We start from the raw sequence: 18970 nt of genomic DNA, 5'->3' as shown, positions 1-18970 counted from the left end.
AAATCCTCAACAAAGAAAATAAATATTGAAAACTTTTTTTCTTTCAAAATGTTATCCATATTGCTATATCTAGCCCCCAATTATTCATTAATTTGGACTAACAATTTAAAGCTTCAAGAGAGACAATATATTTCTCACCTCCACGGTTCTCTATTCAATACTGCATTATTACTTATTCAACTCCTAGAACAGTTGGCATGAGTTTGATAGGATAGCTGTACTATTGCAATATCCATCCAATGAAATAATTACATGATTGTCTGATTTAATGCAAATGCGGTTTAGGAATTTTAACTTGATGGATTCCTTCTTTAAGGTTTTAACATTACATTTATTTTATCTCTAAGATTATAAGTTCATCTATAATATTGTTGAAATTTTAGTAAATTTTCACAAACTATATATTGTGCCCCGGGTAAAAAATATTAAATTTGGATTAACCTGTTGTGGAAGGCTTATGTTTCAAATTATAATAATGATCAGGAAAATGGTGCGAGAAATCTTTACAATTTTCCCCTTTCTTTATTGCTTCTAGAAATTATTTTTTCTTCTTTGTCCAGGCAGTCGTTTTTGTAGGAAAAAAAGAAGAAGATAGAATGCAGAAAACTAAATGTCAAACTAAGTACAATTAAACTATCGAACCTACATCTATCTCACAAAAAAAAAAATGATTGACTCATAGAAAGAACAATGACTGGTAATATATGATCCTGTATTGAAAAGTTGAGGATCTTATTGGAAATATTTTTACTTCTAAGGGCTTGCATGTAACCACAATATCTCAATTATTACTAGCAATAATAATAGTATCTAGAATGTAGATTAATCATGACTTACCAGTCCCTTTCTCTTGTATTTTTTCCTACTATATATAAATTCCCTCTTCGCTTTGTTCAAACACACTTGAACAAAATCTAAGTCCTCCCACCAAACTCAAACCTCAACAAAATATGGCCATTTCTCAGCCAAATTTAATAGAAAACCCTATTAAACTTAGCAAATTCAGGAATATTAATACAGCTCAACAAAGAAATAGGTTATCTTTTTGGGCCTTTATTTTTTCCATTTTCATGTATATTTCCATCTTTTATATCTTCAACCTCTCCCCATCTACTCTTCTTAACACTACCAACTTCTGGTTCTTCATTTCCAACACCCTCATTCTCATTATTGCAGTTGATTTTGGCTCTTTTTCTTCTTCAAGTAATCAAGAATATTCATTTGAAGAGTATATTAAAAAATGCCAACAAGAAAAGAGTATTAATATTAGTACTTCATCATTTAATTATTCTCAGGATACGATCAAATCTATTGAATATAAGGAGATTATGCCACAAGAAGAGGTCGTTATGATAAAAGAAGTAGAAGAACAACAAGAACAAGGCGACGACGAAGAAGAAAACATAAAAGATGTGGTTTTTGTCGAACAAAACAAAAAAGAAAAAGAAATAATCAACATTACTGATAAAGATGAAGTTGATCAAGAAGATAAGAAGAAGAATAAGAAGAGTGGTGAAGCCAAATGCGAACGGAATAACTCAGAAAAAGCAATGATAAAGGTGGCGACCAATAATGGGAATATTGAAAAGAAGAAAAATGGGATTCAAAGGTCAAAATCTGAGAGATATTATTTCGTAAATAAAAGAGATGAAGAAAATGAAGAATTCTCAGAGATGTCAGTAGAGGAGCTGAATAGAAGGGTAGAGGAGTTTATTCTAAGATTTAATAGACAGATTAGACTTCAAGCTGTTGCTACAAACCTCCAAACTTAGGGGAAATCTAGTCGTTTTTGTTTTGTTTTGTTTTGGTTGTCTTGTGTTCCGTTTTCGTTTTCATAATAATAGTGAGTGTAGATTATTTAGACATATTCATGAAAGTATCCGGTGCGCAATTTGACTATTTGTTACTTACCCACAATATATTTGCCGTTGAGGATTTTAAGATGGAAAAGTCTTAAAAAGAGGGTGAATGGGAAATGGAGGGAAAATGAAATTTTTGAGTAAAATTTTAAATTTTTCTTTCTTGAAACATTGTCCCATATTGGAAGAGGAAAAGGATTTTGATGGGTATATATACAATTGCTCTTCTTGTAGCTCTTAAAGAGTTAAGAAGAAGGCAAGCCTCGCGTCGTCGTCGTCGTCGTCGCTCGGTCGGCTTCGGCTTCGGTCAATTGATTGATTAATTTTTTGGACCAAATTTATTTGTTAATAATGAATATTAACGTAATATTATTCGTGTTTGTAACGGATGTTTTCCAATCCGTGGATAGAATCCAAGTATCCTACTAGTTCGGCCAAGTGCATGCTCCATTGTCCATTGGTAGCCTAGTGCTCCTTCCACCATGTCAAGTGCTTCCTCCATAACAGCCTAGTGATTGCTCCACCATGAGTGGCGGCTGGTCATTCTCTTAATAGCTGACTGCGAGCGAAGACACAGAACACAAACACAAAACTGAAAAACAGAATAAGAGTTGTTAGGAGAAGGCACAGGCAGAAACGAATTTGAGAGCTTGGCTATCGTTGATATCCTCTTCAGTAAGAACTCAACATCGGCTATAAATTGCATTCCTTCCTCTCAGAATTTCCATTCAACTTCTGAGTTCTCCTCCTTTGTTGTGCATTATTTTAAACTACAAACAAAGCAACCATAAGTATGATTTGCTGCCGAACTTTGTGTTCGCTGAAACACTGGGGTTTGAAGTACCGCTACACCAGTGTGTAATTCGTTCTATCCTGGGAGGAAATAATCCATAACCTTGGGTACTAGGAGGGGATTGAATTCTTTAAGGAAACACTGTGAATTCAGTGGGCTTGAATTAATTATTGTTTCGTTTATATTTACGTTTATACGCTAACTTTCTTTTCTCGAGAATTATTATTTACAAATACAACAAGTAAGAAGATATACCAAAAACCAATAAGCTTAAGGAATTTAATTTCTTTATTTCTGTATTTGTGGTATACTTATTGCTCTGGAGTTTTGTTGGAGAACTTACAGTTCTAAAGACTAAAACCTTTGTAGTTTTGTCTACTCCCGTTTTTGGAGATTAAAGCCTTCGTGGCAGTTTGTTGGAGATTAAAATCTACGTGATTTTCTTTCTCCAAGTTTAAACGTTTATTAAAAGTCATGATTGAAAAGCGCGAAGATATTGATGACTTGTGTGCTATGGAGTGGTGGATTGATTTTGGAGCCACTCGCCATGTTTGTACTGTGAGGGAAGCATTTTCTACATATGCTTCTGCTGGACCCGAAGAGACGCTTTCTATGGAAAATGCTGCTACAACAAAAATTGAAGGATATGGGAAGATATTTCTCAAGATGACTTCTGGCAAGGTCATGACTTTGAACAACGTCCTTTATATTCCCGAAATTAGGAAGAACTTAGTCACTACTGGACTTCTTGTAAAGCACGATTTCAAGTGCGTTTTTGTGTATCCGACAAGGTGGTGATAAGTAAGAATGAAATGTTTGTAGGAAAGGTTACCTTACTTAGGGCCTTTTCAAGATGAATGTAACAGTTGTCGAAACTAATAATAAAACTTCAGCTTCTTCTTACTTACTTGAGTCAAATGATTTATGGCATGTACGTTTGGGTCATGTCAATTATAAAACCTTGAGGAAAATAATTAACTTGGAAGTATTGCCTAAGTTTGAATGCAAAAAATCAAAATGTCAAATATGTGTGGAATCTAAGTATGTTAAACATCCTTATAAGTCGTTTGAAAGGAATTCAAATCCTTTAGACTTAATTCACATAGATATTTGTGACATGAAGTCAATACCATCTCGCGGTGGAAGGAAGTATTTCATAACTTTTATTGACGACAGTACTCGATATTGCTATGTTTACTTACTTAATAGTAAAGATGAAGCAATAGACGCATTCAGGCAAAATAAAAATGAAGTTGAAACACAACTTAACAAGAAAGTCAAAATGATAAGAAGTGATAGGGGTGGTGAATATGAATCTCCTTTTGAAGAGATATGTCTAGAATATAGAATTATTCATCAAACAACAGCCCCTTACACGCCCCAATCCAATGGGATTGCGGAAAGAAAGAATTGTTCTTTAAAGGAGATGATGAACGCATTATTGATAAGTTCTGGTTTGCCACCAAACTTGTGAGGGGAAGCCGTTCTTACAGCTAACCGGATACTAAATCGAGTACCCCATAGCAAAACACAATCCATTCCATATGAAAAATGGAAAGGAAGGAAACCCAACTTGAATTATTTGAAAGTGTGGGGGTATTTGGCAAAAGTGCAAGTTCCTAAACCCAAAAGGGTAAAAATAGGACCGAAAACAGTTGATTGTGTTTTCATAGGTATGCGACTAATAGTAAAGCATATCAATTTCTTGTTCATAAATCGGAAAATCCCGACTTCATAATAATACGGTTATAGAATTAGATAATGTTGAGTTCTTTCAAAACATATATCCGTATAAAAAGGAATGTGAATCGATTGGTGAAGGATCTAAATGACCTCGGGAAGAAACAAAAGAAAGTACATTTAACCAGGAGGATCCAAGACATAGTAAACGTCAAAGAACGTCTACTTTGTTTGGACCAAATTTTGTTACTTTCTTATTGGAAAATGAGCCTCGAGCATTTAAAGAAGCTATGTCTTCTTCGGAATCATTGTTCTGGAAAGAGGCAGCCAATAGTGAAATAGAATCCATGTCACACCTCCTTTTTCACCTACACCCCACAGAGGGGCGGAAAGGGAGTTTTTTCAATCAAAGGACAATCGAAACGGGATTTATTATTTAATTCAGAGTCTCCACTTGGGAGATTTATGGTGTCCCAAGTCACCGATTTAATCCCGAATTGAGGAAAAGATTGACTCTATATTACAGTCCGCGAACCAAAAATCCGAGTAAGGAATTCTGTTAACCCGGGAGAAGGTGTTAGGCATTCCTGAGTTCCGTGGTTCTAGCACGGTCGCTCAATTGTCGTATTTGGTTTATTTATCTGGTTTTAATACATGTTGAACCTATGTGCAAATTTTAACTGTGTACCGCTTTTATTATTATTATTATTATATTTCTTTTACCGAGAATTGCAACATTGTGAAAATATATCTCGAACCACGTCACATCAATGCACCCGTGGTTATTGACACATTTCAACTCTGTTGAGATTTGGATTTGGGTCACATAAATGTACACCCGAGTTTAAGAAGATAACCTTTAATAAATATGCGCCTACAACGACTAGCGTATCATTATTTTGGGTAGGGCTGTGAAATTTTGCTAAACGACCCATCCCGAAGTCTAGTAATTTTACCAACACGTATAGAGGGCCCCTCAGCTTGTGTATTTCTGTTTGTCGAGGCTCGTCTCATATTTTTTAAAAGGAATTTGCAACGTCGTGGAAATGCATCTCGAACCACGTCATAATCGATGTACCCGTGATTAGCGACACATTTCGACTTCGTTGAGATTTGGATCTGGGTCACATAAGTGTGCACCCGAGTTTAGGGAGGTAATGTTATTAAAATACGCGCCTAAAGAGACTAACACGTTGTTATTTTGGGGAAGGCCGTAAAATTCGCTAAATAGCCCGTCCCGAATTCTAAAGATTTTATTTTAACCATTCATTGAGGGCCCCGCAACTTGCATTTTTACTCGGCGAGGCTCGTCTCATCATTTTTATTTAAAGGCCCAATCCTAAAGCAATCCATAATTTTCTATTTTATTTGCCTCTACAACAAAGAAGAAGATCCTAATTAGTTTTGCATTATTTAAGAATTGGAAGACCTGTGTCTATTGAACTCATACGAAATCAACTTTTATTCATTTTAGGTTCTGAATGCGGTCCGTACAAATAGACCCTTATCTAAGTGTGTACAAAGAGCAAACCAACTATAGATCTGGGCCCAGGTCCAAATGAACATGCAGTCAGAGTTAGACCTGGGCCGTTTGTGATAGTACCGAAGCCCAAAATGTCCAAAGTGGACCACTGATCTCAGCTTCAATTCTAGTTTAACGCAGAATCACTGGAATAACTTCAAGTTATTTAACGTGCACTCAACCAATTATGAGAAGGGAGAATCACGTTTATCTACTCAAACTAAGGAACAATTGATCATTTGACTCTCATATTAAAATCCAGCTTACTCCACCTGTTTAACTAATGGTGATTCCTAATGAGGGATCGTGTTTTGGACTAAACAGCTAAATTACTTGATTTTACTAACATCCACGAGCAGATTCAAAGTAGTCTTATTAATAAGGCATGTTCAATTCGATTAACTACTGCTATGAACTATTAATCCAGAATTACCAACACTTATACTATAACAATGAATTCCGGGCCATCAAACTTGAAGTGGCCGTCGTACTGATTTCAAAATCAAGTATATCCTAGGAAAACAATTTAGTGGAATATATATGAAAGCAAACTGAGATTCCATTAATCAACACAAGTTAAATCAGATTGTTAGCTATAGAACTCTTATGCTTCCAGGAATACGCATCTAATTAGTTTAACTAAATCAGATTGATGTTCTAAATTCTAAAATCTATTATAACAGTCCAACACAGTCCACAAGTTAAAACAAACAGTCCATCACAATCCATTGGAGTTCAGAATACTTATCCATATATGTAACAAAAGTTTTTCACTATAATTCCGCAGTAGGAGACTTGCTTCATTTCTATTTCTCATCCGATACGAGATGCTACATCAAAGTGGTTCAGGGTAGTGTACCTGGTATTGGAATACAAGAAGAAGAATAGAGGAAGGTCAGCAGCAGCAGTAGCAATACAATATAGCAATACCACCAGCAATCCAATAACAGCCCAGTACCAAAAGATAACCAGCAGCGACTCAAGAAAAACCAGTTAAAATTCCCAGCAATACCAACAGCAACACAAACAACCAATAACTGACCCCAACAGCTTGACAACAACCAAATATCAGTCAAAACACAAGCAGAAACACCCCCTAGAATTCAACAGCCAAGAAAAACTCGAAAATACAACTCCACAGTTAAAGTTGAAACTCTTTTTAGTTTCAATGAGATAGCACTAGTTGAACTAGACTAGCTCTTAAAACTCTCTTCCAGTTTTTTGGATGTTCAAACCCTTAAGATTTCCAGAGTCTTTTCTCTTCTAAAGTCTGCCCCAAAGAACAACAAGACCAGACTAAAAAAGGATAAAGAGAACTGATTTTCTCCTCCCAAAAACCAGCCCCTTTTCTGGTCTTGAGTGACCCTATTTATCACCAAGACAGAGCCCCCCAACTCTCAAAAGTACTTAAACTAATACCACCACCATCTTTGCCCATGATATTCTCTTACAGCCCATTATCCGGTGTCTTGTGACCAAAGGCATGGGCAGCTTATAGTATTCAATTAATCCCCCATGCTATTATGTTTCCCAAGCCACTACTACTAGATAAAGTATTAGTTTAATGGTCAATTAAGTACCCTTACGGTCAGACCACTAACACTAAACATTTCAAGCCTTTTAAAACCCCAAAATACCCCAGAAAACTCCTGTGATTTAATGTCCTACCTTAAACCCTTTAATCTATACTACATCTTTCAGCTATAACCAATTCAATTCGAATTCACATGACCATTCAAACTAGAATTTAAATCAGATCAAATGGCATCAACATAAGAACAATGATTCAGGGAATAAACTAAACATAATTCCATGCTAAACCTAAACACGAACAACACTATAAATACATTAAATGAAAACACTGAATTCATATACAAAGTGATGGGCGATCACAGATGACATACTTTGAACTAATAGTAATAGCAAGCAATTACGGGAATAGCTACAATTTATACAAAACTTACTAATACTGACTGATTCGAATCATTCAGGAAAACAAAAGAAGAAACAAAATACAGAGTAAGCACAAAACATTCCAATTTAAACAAAAAATAAGAAAGAAGTAGAGGATGAATTTATTGAACAAAAAGAATATAAAACGAAAACCTACCAATTAAACGGGGCTTGGGTTCGAACCTCCGATTCCTTTTGGACTTGGGGCCAAGACGGACCCTAGTCGAATGTTCCTGAACGAGAACACATTCGACTAAGGTACATTTTGACCTCAGTCTCTGAACTAGCTTCAGATTACCACTCTGAGACTTTTGATTCGAGGCTTTCCGGTGTGATTCGACGCAAACTAAGGGTGGTTTGGGAATGAGAGAGGTCAGGGGGTGGCATGGTGTGAGTTTGGGGACGGTTGGAGTAATTTCAAGTTTTGCTCGAATCTTCGATTGAAGATTCGAGAAGCTGGAGGTTGATTCGATGCAAACAGTTAGCGGATCTACAATGAGGGTGGTCAGATGGCTTAGGGGTGTTAATTTGGTAGTCATCGGAGGGGGTGAGGTTTTAGGCTGATTCTTTGATTGAAGATTCGAGACATTGGGTACTGATTCGAGGGAAACCGATACAGGATTTGGAAAGAGGACGTCGTGGGGAGTATGTGGTATAATTTTGGGGCTGTTTGGACTACCAGAACCGTCGTGAGGCGATTTCCGGTGGGTGGTGCACGGTGGCAAGGGGCGGGAGATCTGTTTGGTCTTTGAAGCTCAAAGACGAAGAGGTGAGGGGGGTATGGCTTTGGGGGCGTGGGGTAAGATTTAGGAATATATACGGAGGGGGTGTTTTAATCCTGGCCGTTGGATCAAGCACGATCAACGGCCTGGATCAATTCACTTGATAGGCAACAGTGTCGTTTGGAGCAATACTGGGGCGGTTTGAACCGGGGAACGGGTCGGGCCAGGGAATGGGTAAGGGAGATTGAATCTCAGCCGTTGGATCGATTTAATCCAACAACCTTGATTAAGAGTGACCAAACGACGTCGTTTTAAGACGTCTCTGGCCAGAACAAACTGGACCTGGTTCATGGGTGATTTGGGCCTGATTTTTTGCACTGAAATTGGCCCAATTTTCACTCTTTTCTTCTTTTTTTTCATTTTCTTTTAATTCCTTTTCAACTAAAAATCCTAATTAAATTATAAAGTTGACAATTAACTAAAACATTAACTCTTAATAATAGCTATCACACAAAATTAAACATCAAATAAAGATAAAATCACACAATTCGGACATTAAATGCAAGAATGCAAAGTACATATTTTTTTGTGATTTTTCCATTTTGTAAAACAAACTTGTTTGTTTAATTAATTCCTAAATTGTAAAATTAAATCCTAAATGCACATACAACACATATTTTTGTATTTTTCTTAATTAAAGTAGAAATAAACATGCACAGACAAAAATACAAATAAATCACAAACAACACAAAACCATTTTATTTTAAATTTTTGGGAGTAGTTCTCATAGGGCAAAAATCACGTGCTCACAGCTGCCCCTCTTTGTCCGAAAACACAAAGAGTTTTTGTGCAAAGATAAAGTGAGCGGATACGAGTGATTTTTTCCCGTTGGAATACTCCGTGTGAAGCATTTTTGAAAAGATTTAACCGAACCTTTGCTTCAAAGGTTTCCTACATATCCCTGGCTAGAATGGAATTAGGTTAATGTAGTTCGGGAAGTTTTGGTAGCTGGTACTCCCATGGGACTGCGATGTTGATGTTACTGCTGTTGCATGTTGTTACTACTACTTTCCGACCTCCTTAATACACCATTGCTAGAAAAAAAACTAGACTAGACTAATGATTACAACTTCTTATCTATTTTCAACTTGCTCTTGTAATCTTCCTTCTGATTTCTGCGATGGGATTCATGCTAGGGGTATTTTGTTGTAACCCTACGCATTACTGACCTCTGATTTGATCTTGAAATGTTATTCCTTTGTTCTGCAGGAGGGCTCCTGACTTCTTCAACTTAAAACATACCAACCTCCATTCTACAGGCGGGCTCCTGACTACAACTTGACTTTAAAAGATAATACGGCCTCCATTCTCCAGGCGGGCTCCTGGCTTCAACGACTTCTTAATAATATAACACCTCTATTCTCCAGGCGGGCTCCTGACTTTGACTTAAAACTATAACAACCTCCGTTCTACAGGCGGGCTCCTGACTTCATCAACTTAAATTTTAACAACCTCCATTCTACAAGCGGACTCCTGACTTCTTCAACTTAAAATATAACAATCTCCATTCTACAGGCGGGATCCTGACTTCAACAACTTAAAATTATAACAACCTCCGTTCTACAGGCGGGCTCCTGACTTCTTTGACTTAAAATTATAACAACTTCCATTTTACAGGCGGGCTCCTGACTTCAACAACAACTTGAAATTTAACGACCTCCATTCTACAGGCGGGCTCCTGACTTCCTCAACTTAAAATATAACAACCTCCGTTCTACAGGCAGGCTCCTGACTTTAACTACTTCTTAAAAATATAGCACCTCCATTCTCCAGGCGGGTTCCTGACTTCGATAAACAATTTAAAAATATAATAGCTCCATTCTCCAAGCGGGCTCCTGACTTCAACTACTTCTTAAAAATATAGCACCTCCATTCTACAAGCGGGTTCCTGACTTCGATAAACAATTTAAAAAGATAATACCTCCATTATCCAGGCGGGCTCTTGACTTCAACTACGACTTAAAAGATAATACCTCCATTCTCCAGACGAGCTCCTGACTTCAACTACTTCTTAAAAATATAGCACCTCCATTCTACAGGCGGGTTCCTGACTTCAACAGCTTCTTAAAAATATAACTCCTCTATTTTTCAGGCGGGCTCCTGATTTCAACAATTTCTTAAAGATATAACACCTCTATTTTTCAGGCAGGACCCTGACTTCAACTATAATTTGAGATATAACACCTCTATTCTTCAGGCGGGATCCTGACTTCGACTGCAACTTAAAGATATAACACCTCTATTCTCCAGGCGAGCTCCTGACTTCGCTACTTCCCAAAACATAATACCTCCATTCTACAGGTGGGCTCCTGACTTTGACTTGAAATTGTAACAACCTCCGTTCTACATGCGGGCTCCTGACTTCAACTACAACTCAGAATGTAATACCTCCATTCTCCAAGCGGGCTTCTGACTTCAACAACAACTTGAAATTTAACAACCTCCATTCTACAGGCGGGCTCCTGACTTCTTTAACTTTAAATATAACAACCTCCATTCTACAGGCGGGATCCTGACTTCAACAACTTATTAAAAATATAATACCTCTATTTTACAGGCAGACTCCTGATTTCAACAACTTCTTAAAAATATAATACCTCTATTTTCCAGGCGGGTTCCTGACTTCAACAACTTTTAAAAATACAATACCTCTATTTTTCAGGCGGGCTCCTAACTTCAACAACTTCTTAAAAATGCGTTTTATTGTTGTTGCTCCTTCCTGCCTTCTGAACCATTTTCCTTCTAACTTGAAATTATCTTTTTTGGAACTGCTTCTCTCTTAACTGGTGTTTCATTCCTCTGAAAACTGTTGCGGATAACACCGGCATTTTATTCAAAAATATGTTATTTTCCTTCTAAAAAAACTACACCCCGTTAAAGTTGACGCTTTCCTTCCACTGGAACTACTTCCCTCAAGCTGGTGTTTTCACTTCTCTGAAATTTGTTGGGGATAACACTGCTGGGGAATTATCTTCCTTCTTTAAGACTAGTTACTTCCCTCCTTTTAACAATGGTGGGGATGGTACTGAGTCAAAGATCATTACCCTTAAAACTCGGGTTATCTTGCTTCTTCCAAAATTGCTTTCTTTAAAACTTGTATTGCCTTCTCCCGTATACTGTTGGGGATTCCACTTCCTTCAAAACTTGTGTTATCTTCCATCCTCCCCAAGTGGGTATCTGATTTCAAGAAAATTTTCGCAATGAGAGAAAATTTTCTGCCCCAGTTTGATAATCTTCTTTGTGGCCATGTCTTCCTGCTGTCAATAACATTTCCTTTCCCTACTTCAAATCAAAGAAAATTTGTTAGTTTAAAACGTGGTGAGTGGTCGTGCCACTCCTACTGGGGATGGTTTTTCCTTTCCCTGCTTTGTGCTTTATTACAAAACTTGTTGGGGATGATATTCCTGCCGGGGATGGTTTTTCTTTTCTCTTCCTTCCCCGCTCTGTGTTGTCCGATTATCGCGGAACTTGGTCGATAATCTGTCGGAGTTGTTCCTGTATCTCGCAAATCTGCTGGGGATCCTCTTGGAATTTGATCCATAACTTTTGAACTGTTTTTTTTTTCTTTTTCTCCAACTTCCCCTGGAAATTCGGTCCTCTTGGAATATAGACCCATTCATCATTTGGTCTTGTAACAAACTTCTTTTTGCTTTGTCGCCTTATCTTTGGCCCATCCTATCCACATTGTGTTTTTGCACCATCTTGGCAACTGGTAATAAGCTCTGAAAATCCTTTTCAAAACAAACTGATGGGGGAGATAAAGTCTTTAGACCAAGAAATGAAAAAGTGATGATTTCAAAAGATAGAAAAAGAAGAAATCTTTCTGAACAAATGCTGGGGAAAAAAGAAAGAAAAGAACTTATCTGAATGATATAACCGATCCCAACGATCATGTCGTGCATTTCGGATTAATCAACCTAGTCTATTTGTATCAATCAATCTTTCGGACGGCCTCATTTTGCTGGGGATAAACAGGCACTCAACTCTTTGCCAAATGTGGATCCTTTCCGCCAATCTTGTCTTATCGCCTTATAGTGCCTTTCGGGGGGTTTTTACTAATAAGACTCTCTCATTTCTCTCAACTCCCGTCGCCTTATTGTGCCTGTGAGGGTTTTCACCGATAAGGCTCTCTCGTTTTATTTCTCTCAACTTACGTCGCCTTATGGTGCCTGTGGAGGTTTTCACCGATAAGACTCTCTCATTTTATTTCTCTCGACTTTCGTCGCCTTACGGTGCTTGTGGAGGTTTTGACCGATAAGTCTATCTCTTATTTTATTGTATTTTTCAGCTGGGGATTGGAGTGTTACCGATATGACTCACTCTGCCGGGGGTTCTTTAGGCTATCAATTCGTTTCCAGCTTATGATCATCTTCTCTGCTGGGGATTAGAGTGTTATTACCGACTTCCATTTGCATGACTTGTCACTTCTCGGATACTGATCGGGAGGTCTTTATTGGACATCAATATGGGTTTTTGTGTATGGCTAAAAGAAAGGGGTAAAAGATTCAAAATAATTTTGATGGGTAAAATATTACAACTCTTGGAATCAACTTTCTTTACCAAAATTACAAACACAACTTCTGCCCTAGTTTCTTGCTTGGGGATTTTTTATTTTTGTTACCCTATGTTACACTACGTTACACTATGTTACACTACGTTACACTATGACCGAGCCGTGAGGCGCCTATGTATCCTTTTTTGAGGAATCAAGGTCAAACATAGTTCCCAATTCCTTTGTTTTTCTTGTGATTTTTCTTCTGTCTTTATTATCTTTCTCTTCTTTTTTTTTTCATTTTCATTACTGATTCTAAAAGAGGGGTATGAAAGAATAAATAAGGCTCAAAAGGGGAAGCAAAGGTTAAAGTGTTTGGATAGAAGAAAGAATTGCCTCCATAATTTCATTCTCTGATAAATGCCAAGTACAAACAGACAACAATTACAATCAAAAGAAATTATACATAATATCTCTTGACTGCGTCAGAATTGATAGCCATGTCGATGCATCTTCCCTCGATATCTGTCAGACATAAGGTGTCATTGGATAACACTCTGGTCACAATAAACGGCCCTTGCCAATTCGGGGCGAACTTGCCATTTGCTTCGGCCTGATGTGGCAAGATTCGTTTCAGCACCTGCTGTCCTACTTCAAATTTTCTGGGGCGCACCTTTTTGTTGTAGGCTCTTGCCATTCTCCTTTGATACAATTGGCCATGGCATGCTGCTGCCAATCGCTTTTCATCAATCAAGTTCAGCTACTCCAATCGGGCTTTGACCCACTCGTCATCATCAATCTCAGCTTCAGCGACAATCCGAAGGGATGGAATTTCAAATTTCTCCGGTATCGCTGCTTCAGTTCCATATACCAACAAATAAGGAGTTGCCCCTACTGAAGTACGGACGGTAGTGCGATATCCTAACAATTCAAATGGCAACTTTTTGTGCCATTGCCTGGACCCTTCTGCCATCTTCCTCAATATCTTCTTTATGTTTTTGTTGGCTGCCTCAACTGCTCCATTCGCCTTGGGACGATATGGTGTGGAATTGCGGTGTGTAATCTTGAACTGCTGACATACTTCTTTCATCAAACCGCTGTTAAGATTAGCACCATTGTCCGTGATGATCACTTTTGGGATCCCAAATCTACAGATGATATGGGAATGAAAAAAATCTACCACTGCCTTCTTGGTTACCGACTTGAAAGTTTTAGCTTCAACCCACTTAGTGAAGTAATCGCTGGTCACAAGAATGAACCTATGACCGTTGGATGTTGCTGGCTCAATTGGCCCAATGATATCCATGCCCCAGGCAACAAATGGCCATGGTGTTGACATTGTATGCAATTCTGTCGGTGGAGAATGAATCAGATCTTCGTGTATCTGACACTGATGGCATTTCTGCACGAAACTGATACAATCACGCTCCATAGTGAGCCAATAGTACCCTACTCGAAGAATCTTCTTCGCCAATACATATCCGCTCATATGTGGCCCACAAACTCCAGCATGTACCTCTGTCATAACTGTCGTGGATTGACTAGCATCTATACATCTCAGCAATCCCAAATCTGGTGTTCTTTTGTACAACACTCCTCCACTAAGGGAAAATTTATTTGCCAATCGCCGAATGGCTCTCTTTTGATCTCTGGTGGCCTGCTCCGGGTACATCCCCATCCTGAGGTATTCCTTGACATCATAAAACCATGGCTCGCCATCCATTTCTTCCTCTATCATGTTGCAATAAGCATGCTGATCACGAACCTGGATATGCAAATGGGTCAACATGAATTTTATCTAGGTAGTGCAACATTTATGCTAAGGTGGCCAAAGCATCGACAACCTCATTATGAACTCTTGGGATATGTCTGAACTCCACTGATCAAAATCTCTTGCTCAGATCGTGCAAACATTGTCGATATGGTATGAGCTTCAAATCCCTTATTTCCCATTCACCCTGAATCTGATGCATCAGGAGGTCCGAGTCTCCCAAGACCAAGACGTCCTGGACATCCATGTCTGCAGCTAGCCGTAGACCCAAAATGCATGCCTCATACTTAGTCATGTTGTTGGTACAATAGAAACGCAGCTGAGCCGTAATAGGATAATGATGTCTTGTTTTATAAATAAGTACCGCTCCTATTCCAACTCCCTTCCCATTTGCAGCTCCATTAAAAAAAAGCTTCCATCCTGGTTCCTTGGTCATTTCCAACTCATCTATATGTATCACTTCTTCATTAGGAAAATACGTCCTCAAGGGCTCGTATTCTTCATCAACAGGATTCTCGGCCAAGTGATCAGCCAATGCTTGGGCCTTCATAGCCGTCCTCGTCACATAGACGATGTCGAATTCTATGAGTAATATCTGCCGTTTCGCCAATCTCCCTGTGGGCATAGGCTTCTGGAAAATATACTTCAGTGGATCCAAGCGTGAAATGAGATAAGTAGTATATAATGACAGATAATGCTTCAATTTTTGGGCCACCCAAGTTAGGGCGCAACACGTCTTCTCGAGTTGAGTGTACTTAACCTCATAGCCTGTAAACTTCTTGCTGAGATAATAGATGGCTTGATCCTTCCTTCCTGTAATGTCGTGTTTCCCCAGTACGTGTTGATATCCAATTTTTTCCTATGAATTTTTATGCTCAAAATACTTTCAAAATAGCATGTATATACATATACAAGCATCCCCAAAGGCTTTGGTATTTTTCCCAATTTTTTAAAAGATTTTTAAAACCAATTTATGGCCTAGTTTGCACTATAAAATCCAATAATTATTCCCAAAACTTGTCATTTTGGTGAATAATTTATTTAATCTCACGTTTACACAAAAAAATAATTTACATGATTTTTACATAATTTTACAAGTCCATTTGGTATTTTAAGCTAAAATTGCATAAAATTGCAATTTTAGCCTATTTCTCGATTTAATAGCATTTTTAATCACAAAATTATTTCTAATATTTTTAAATTAATCCTTATGCATTGTTTATTAACTCAGTATTTTTAATTTGATTTTTGAACACCATTTACTATTTTTATAAATTCAAAATGGGAAAATTAGCTATTTAAATTGTAGCCTCTTTACTTTCAATTATAGCCTAAATTAAACCCAAATCCTAGCCCAAATTGAACTCAATTATACTACTCAATTTCAAAAATTACTCGACCCAGACCCTATTAAATAAACCCGCCCAGATCCTTTCTTTAATCGTGGCCGTTGATTATTCTAATCAACGGCCCTCATCCGCCTTGCCTTAATTAAACCCACAAGCCCCTCTAACCCTAATCATTTCCCTTCAGCAGCCGCCCTTGTATCCCCTTCTTCTCTCAAACGCTCCCAAGCCCCTCCGAAACCCTAGCCTATTTCACTGGTCTCCGACCTTATTCCACCGGAAATCATGGCCTCTCAGACCCTGAGCAGCCTGTACCTACCCCCACATACCCCTATGCTCCTTTTTCTCGAGGTTTCAGAATCCGACTTTGAATACCCCGGCTCAGAATCTTTCCAATTCAAGTTCTATGGCTCTTTCTGGCTCATCTCCAGCCAGTCCTAGCCTTGTGAGCCCATCTCCGACTCAGGACCAGTCCGTTCCAGGACTTTCTCACTTTCTAGGGTTTTCGCTGAAACCCTAAACCCTCAAGGTTTCCTTTGTTTCTCTCTAAGATCTACTTCAGATCCGTGTTATTTTCTAAGATTTTAAAGTAATTTCCACATCTTTTTGATTTTTGGCTTTCAATATTGTTCATCTTCTTAAAACTTAGGGTTTCCGTGATCTTTTACTTGTTTTACGGCTATTTTTATATTTTTATTTTGCTAAGTGTTTTTACAATGGTTTTCTGTGTATTTTCTTTACTGTATTTTTCTAGGGTTTCTAAGGATTTCTTTTACTGTGTTTGCTTCCATGAACTGTCTGTGTCCTTTGGGTCTTCCTGAGTTTATTTTGACTGATCTTCTATGCTTCGTTTTTGCATGTGAGATGTGGGGAGAAACCCTAAATTTTGGGGGGTTTTCCAACCATCTGTGCACGATTGTTTGATTCTTGTGCTGCTTCTTGTCTGATTCCAAAACCCTAAACCTGTCTCATGTTTCTGATTCTTGCTGTGCTTTGCAAGACCTCTTGATTTTCGCATGTCTATGTTTTTCTATTTGATCAGATGACTGCACTGTTCATTTAATTCTAGCCTCGCATGTTTAAATTTATACACTCTTTATAATCAGACCTTTTCCTCTCTAAACAACCCTAATTTTTTGGATTTATTTCTATATGAATTTATTTGATTCTCTCTATGTTTGATTTGGACCTGCTTTCTGACTTAATTCATTATTTTTGAATCTTTGATTCCTGATTTACTATGTGATTGATTAATTTTACCCTTACCTTATTTATCTAACCGTGTATTTTTAAAAGCTTCTCCTATGTATTTACCTTTTATTGCACCATGTGTTACTGATTTTCTTTCCTTAAATACAACTTTGCCCTCTCCTATTCAAATTCGAATTCCTTAATTAATGGAATTCCCCTCTTCTAATTGATTCTTATTGGTATGGAATTATATTTTTGCCTTACTTACCACCTGTTTTCAACTATAAATACCCTACTCCTTCTCTTCAAACTCACGAACAACTGAGTTCAAAAACACACACACACTCAAAGCTCTCTCTTCTTTACTATTACTTGTGCTATTGTTCTGACTAGCCGACTGAAAGCCAAGGCTAGACTTTGGAATCTCTTTGCTTTCCTCAAGTGTTTGCTAAAGGATTTCTGGCTGTTTCACTGCTCTAATTATTCTGTTGTTTGGAACTTGCAACTGGTAGTTCTCCACAATTTAAATATTGTTATCTAAAACTATGTGTTTACTTCTCCCTTCTACATGACCTCTCAACTACATGTTTTCTGGTACTAAATGGCTATACATTAGTCTGGCATGCCTCATGCTCCTGCATCTTTAAGTTCTGTTATGCTTTTCTTGATGTTTATATGAATGCTTTCATGTGACCCCCTTCCCTTTAATCCCCTGTATGTGAGTATGTTTTAAGTTAAGGTAGCAGCCTATTGCTACCCTTGACTTAGGACCAAGTTCTCTTGAACCTTTCACTCAAAACAGTCCCATTCCCTTAACCCTTTTTATGCGATGACCCTTGACTAGGGCCTGGTAGTGTACTAATCACCACCCAGACCCTTGTCTGACTTCTGAAAGTCTGCTCTTTTATTTGCTTGAATCAAGTAAAGGATTAGGGGTGTGCCAGTCTTACCCATGGCTGGGTACGACCATCCTTTGCTTTGATTTCCTCTAATCACCTTATTCTACACTCATTCTTAGTTCTTTTAAGTTCTGCCTCCCTTTGGTAAGCCATGCTTAGGGACCCTATAGTTCCCTCTGAACTTGGATGCCTAAGGGCTGGTAATTCCACACATTGCACTATTCTGTTACAATATTTACTCTTCAGAGTGTAAGCATTGCCTGGGTTCTTGATGCTCTTTGGAACTTTGAAACACTCTGAATAAGAGAAGGCCTTGGATTCTGGAATCTGGATTTGGTGGAACACATGTTATTGGATATTAAGATTGAATTAGGCTGCTCGGATCTAGCTGTAGGCCGTGATATTTTTCCTTTCTTTCTTCTGGTTCTGTAATATTTTTGTAAAAAAAAAAGAACTTGAGGAGTATTAGTAAAAGGGTATGGGAGGGGGTTTATATTTACTTGCATATGTTAAAGGGTAGATACCATGCTTATAGGATCAATATTGCTGTTTAATCACTCAGATATCATGCCTATAGGTTAAACGTATAAATCACCTAGAAATCATGTCTATAGTGTTTTTTTGCATTCCTTTCATTCAATCACCGAGAGATCATGTCTATAGGCTTTTGCATTCCTTTCAT

At 37.9% G+C, this 18970-nt stretch overlaps 1 protein-coding gene across 1 annotated transcript; it reads left to right on the top strand.

Annotated features, from left to right (window-relative positions):
- Positions 1–950: 950 nt before the first annotated feature.
- Positions 951–1817, top strand: LOC104240856 (uncharacterized). The gene has a single exon (XM_009795747.2). The coding sequence runs from the start codon at positions 951–953 to the stop codon at positions 1770–1772; it is 822 nt and encodes a 273-aa protein (XP_009794049.1). The 3' UTR covers positions 1773–1817.
- Positions 1818–18970: the final 17153 nt, after the last annotated feature.

Source organism: Nicotiana sylvestris, chromosome 2 (genome assembly GCF_000393655.2).
Source record: "Nicotiana sylvestris chromosome 2, ASM39365v2, whole genome shotgun sequence".
In the NCBI taxonomy this organism is placed as follows: Eukaryota; Viridiplantae; Streptophyta; class Magnoliopsida; order Solanales; family Solanaceae; genus Nicotiana; species Nicotiana sylvestris.
Note: the sequence above shows the minus strand (reverse complement) of the source record. Positions and strands in the feature narration are given on the sequence as shown.

Bases quoted from the DNA above. Each gene is read 5' to 3' on its own strand.
- LOC104240856 (XM_009795747.2), top strand. From the start codon at position 951: ATGGCCATTTCTCAGCCAAATTTAATAGAAAACCCTATTAAACTTAGC.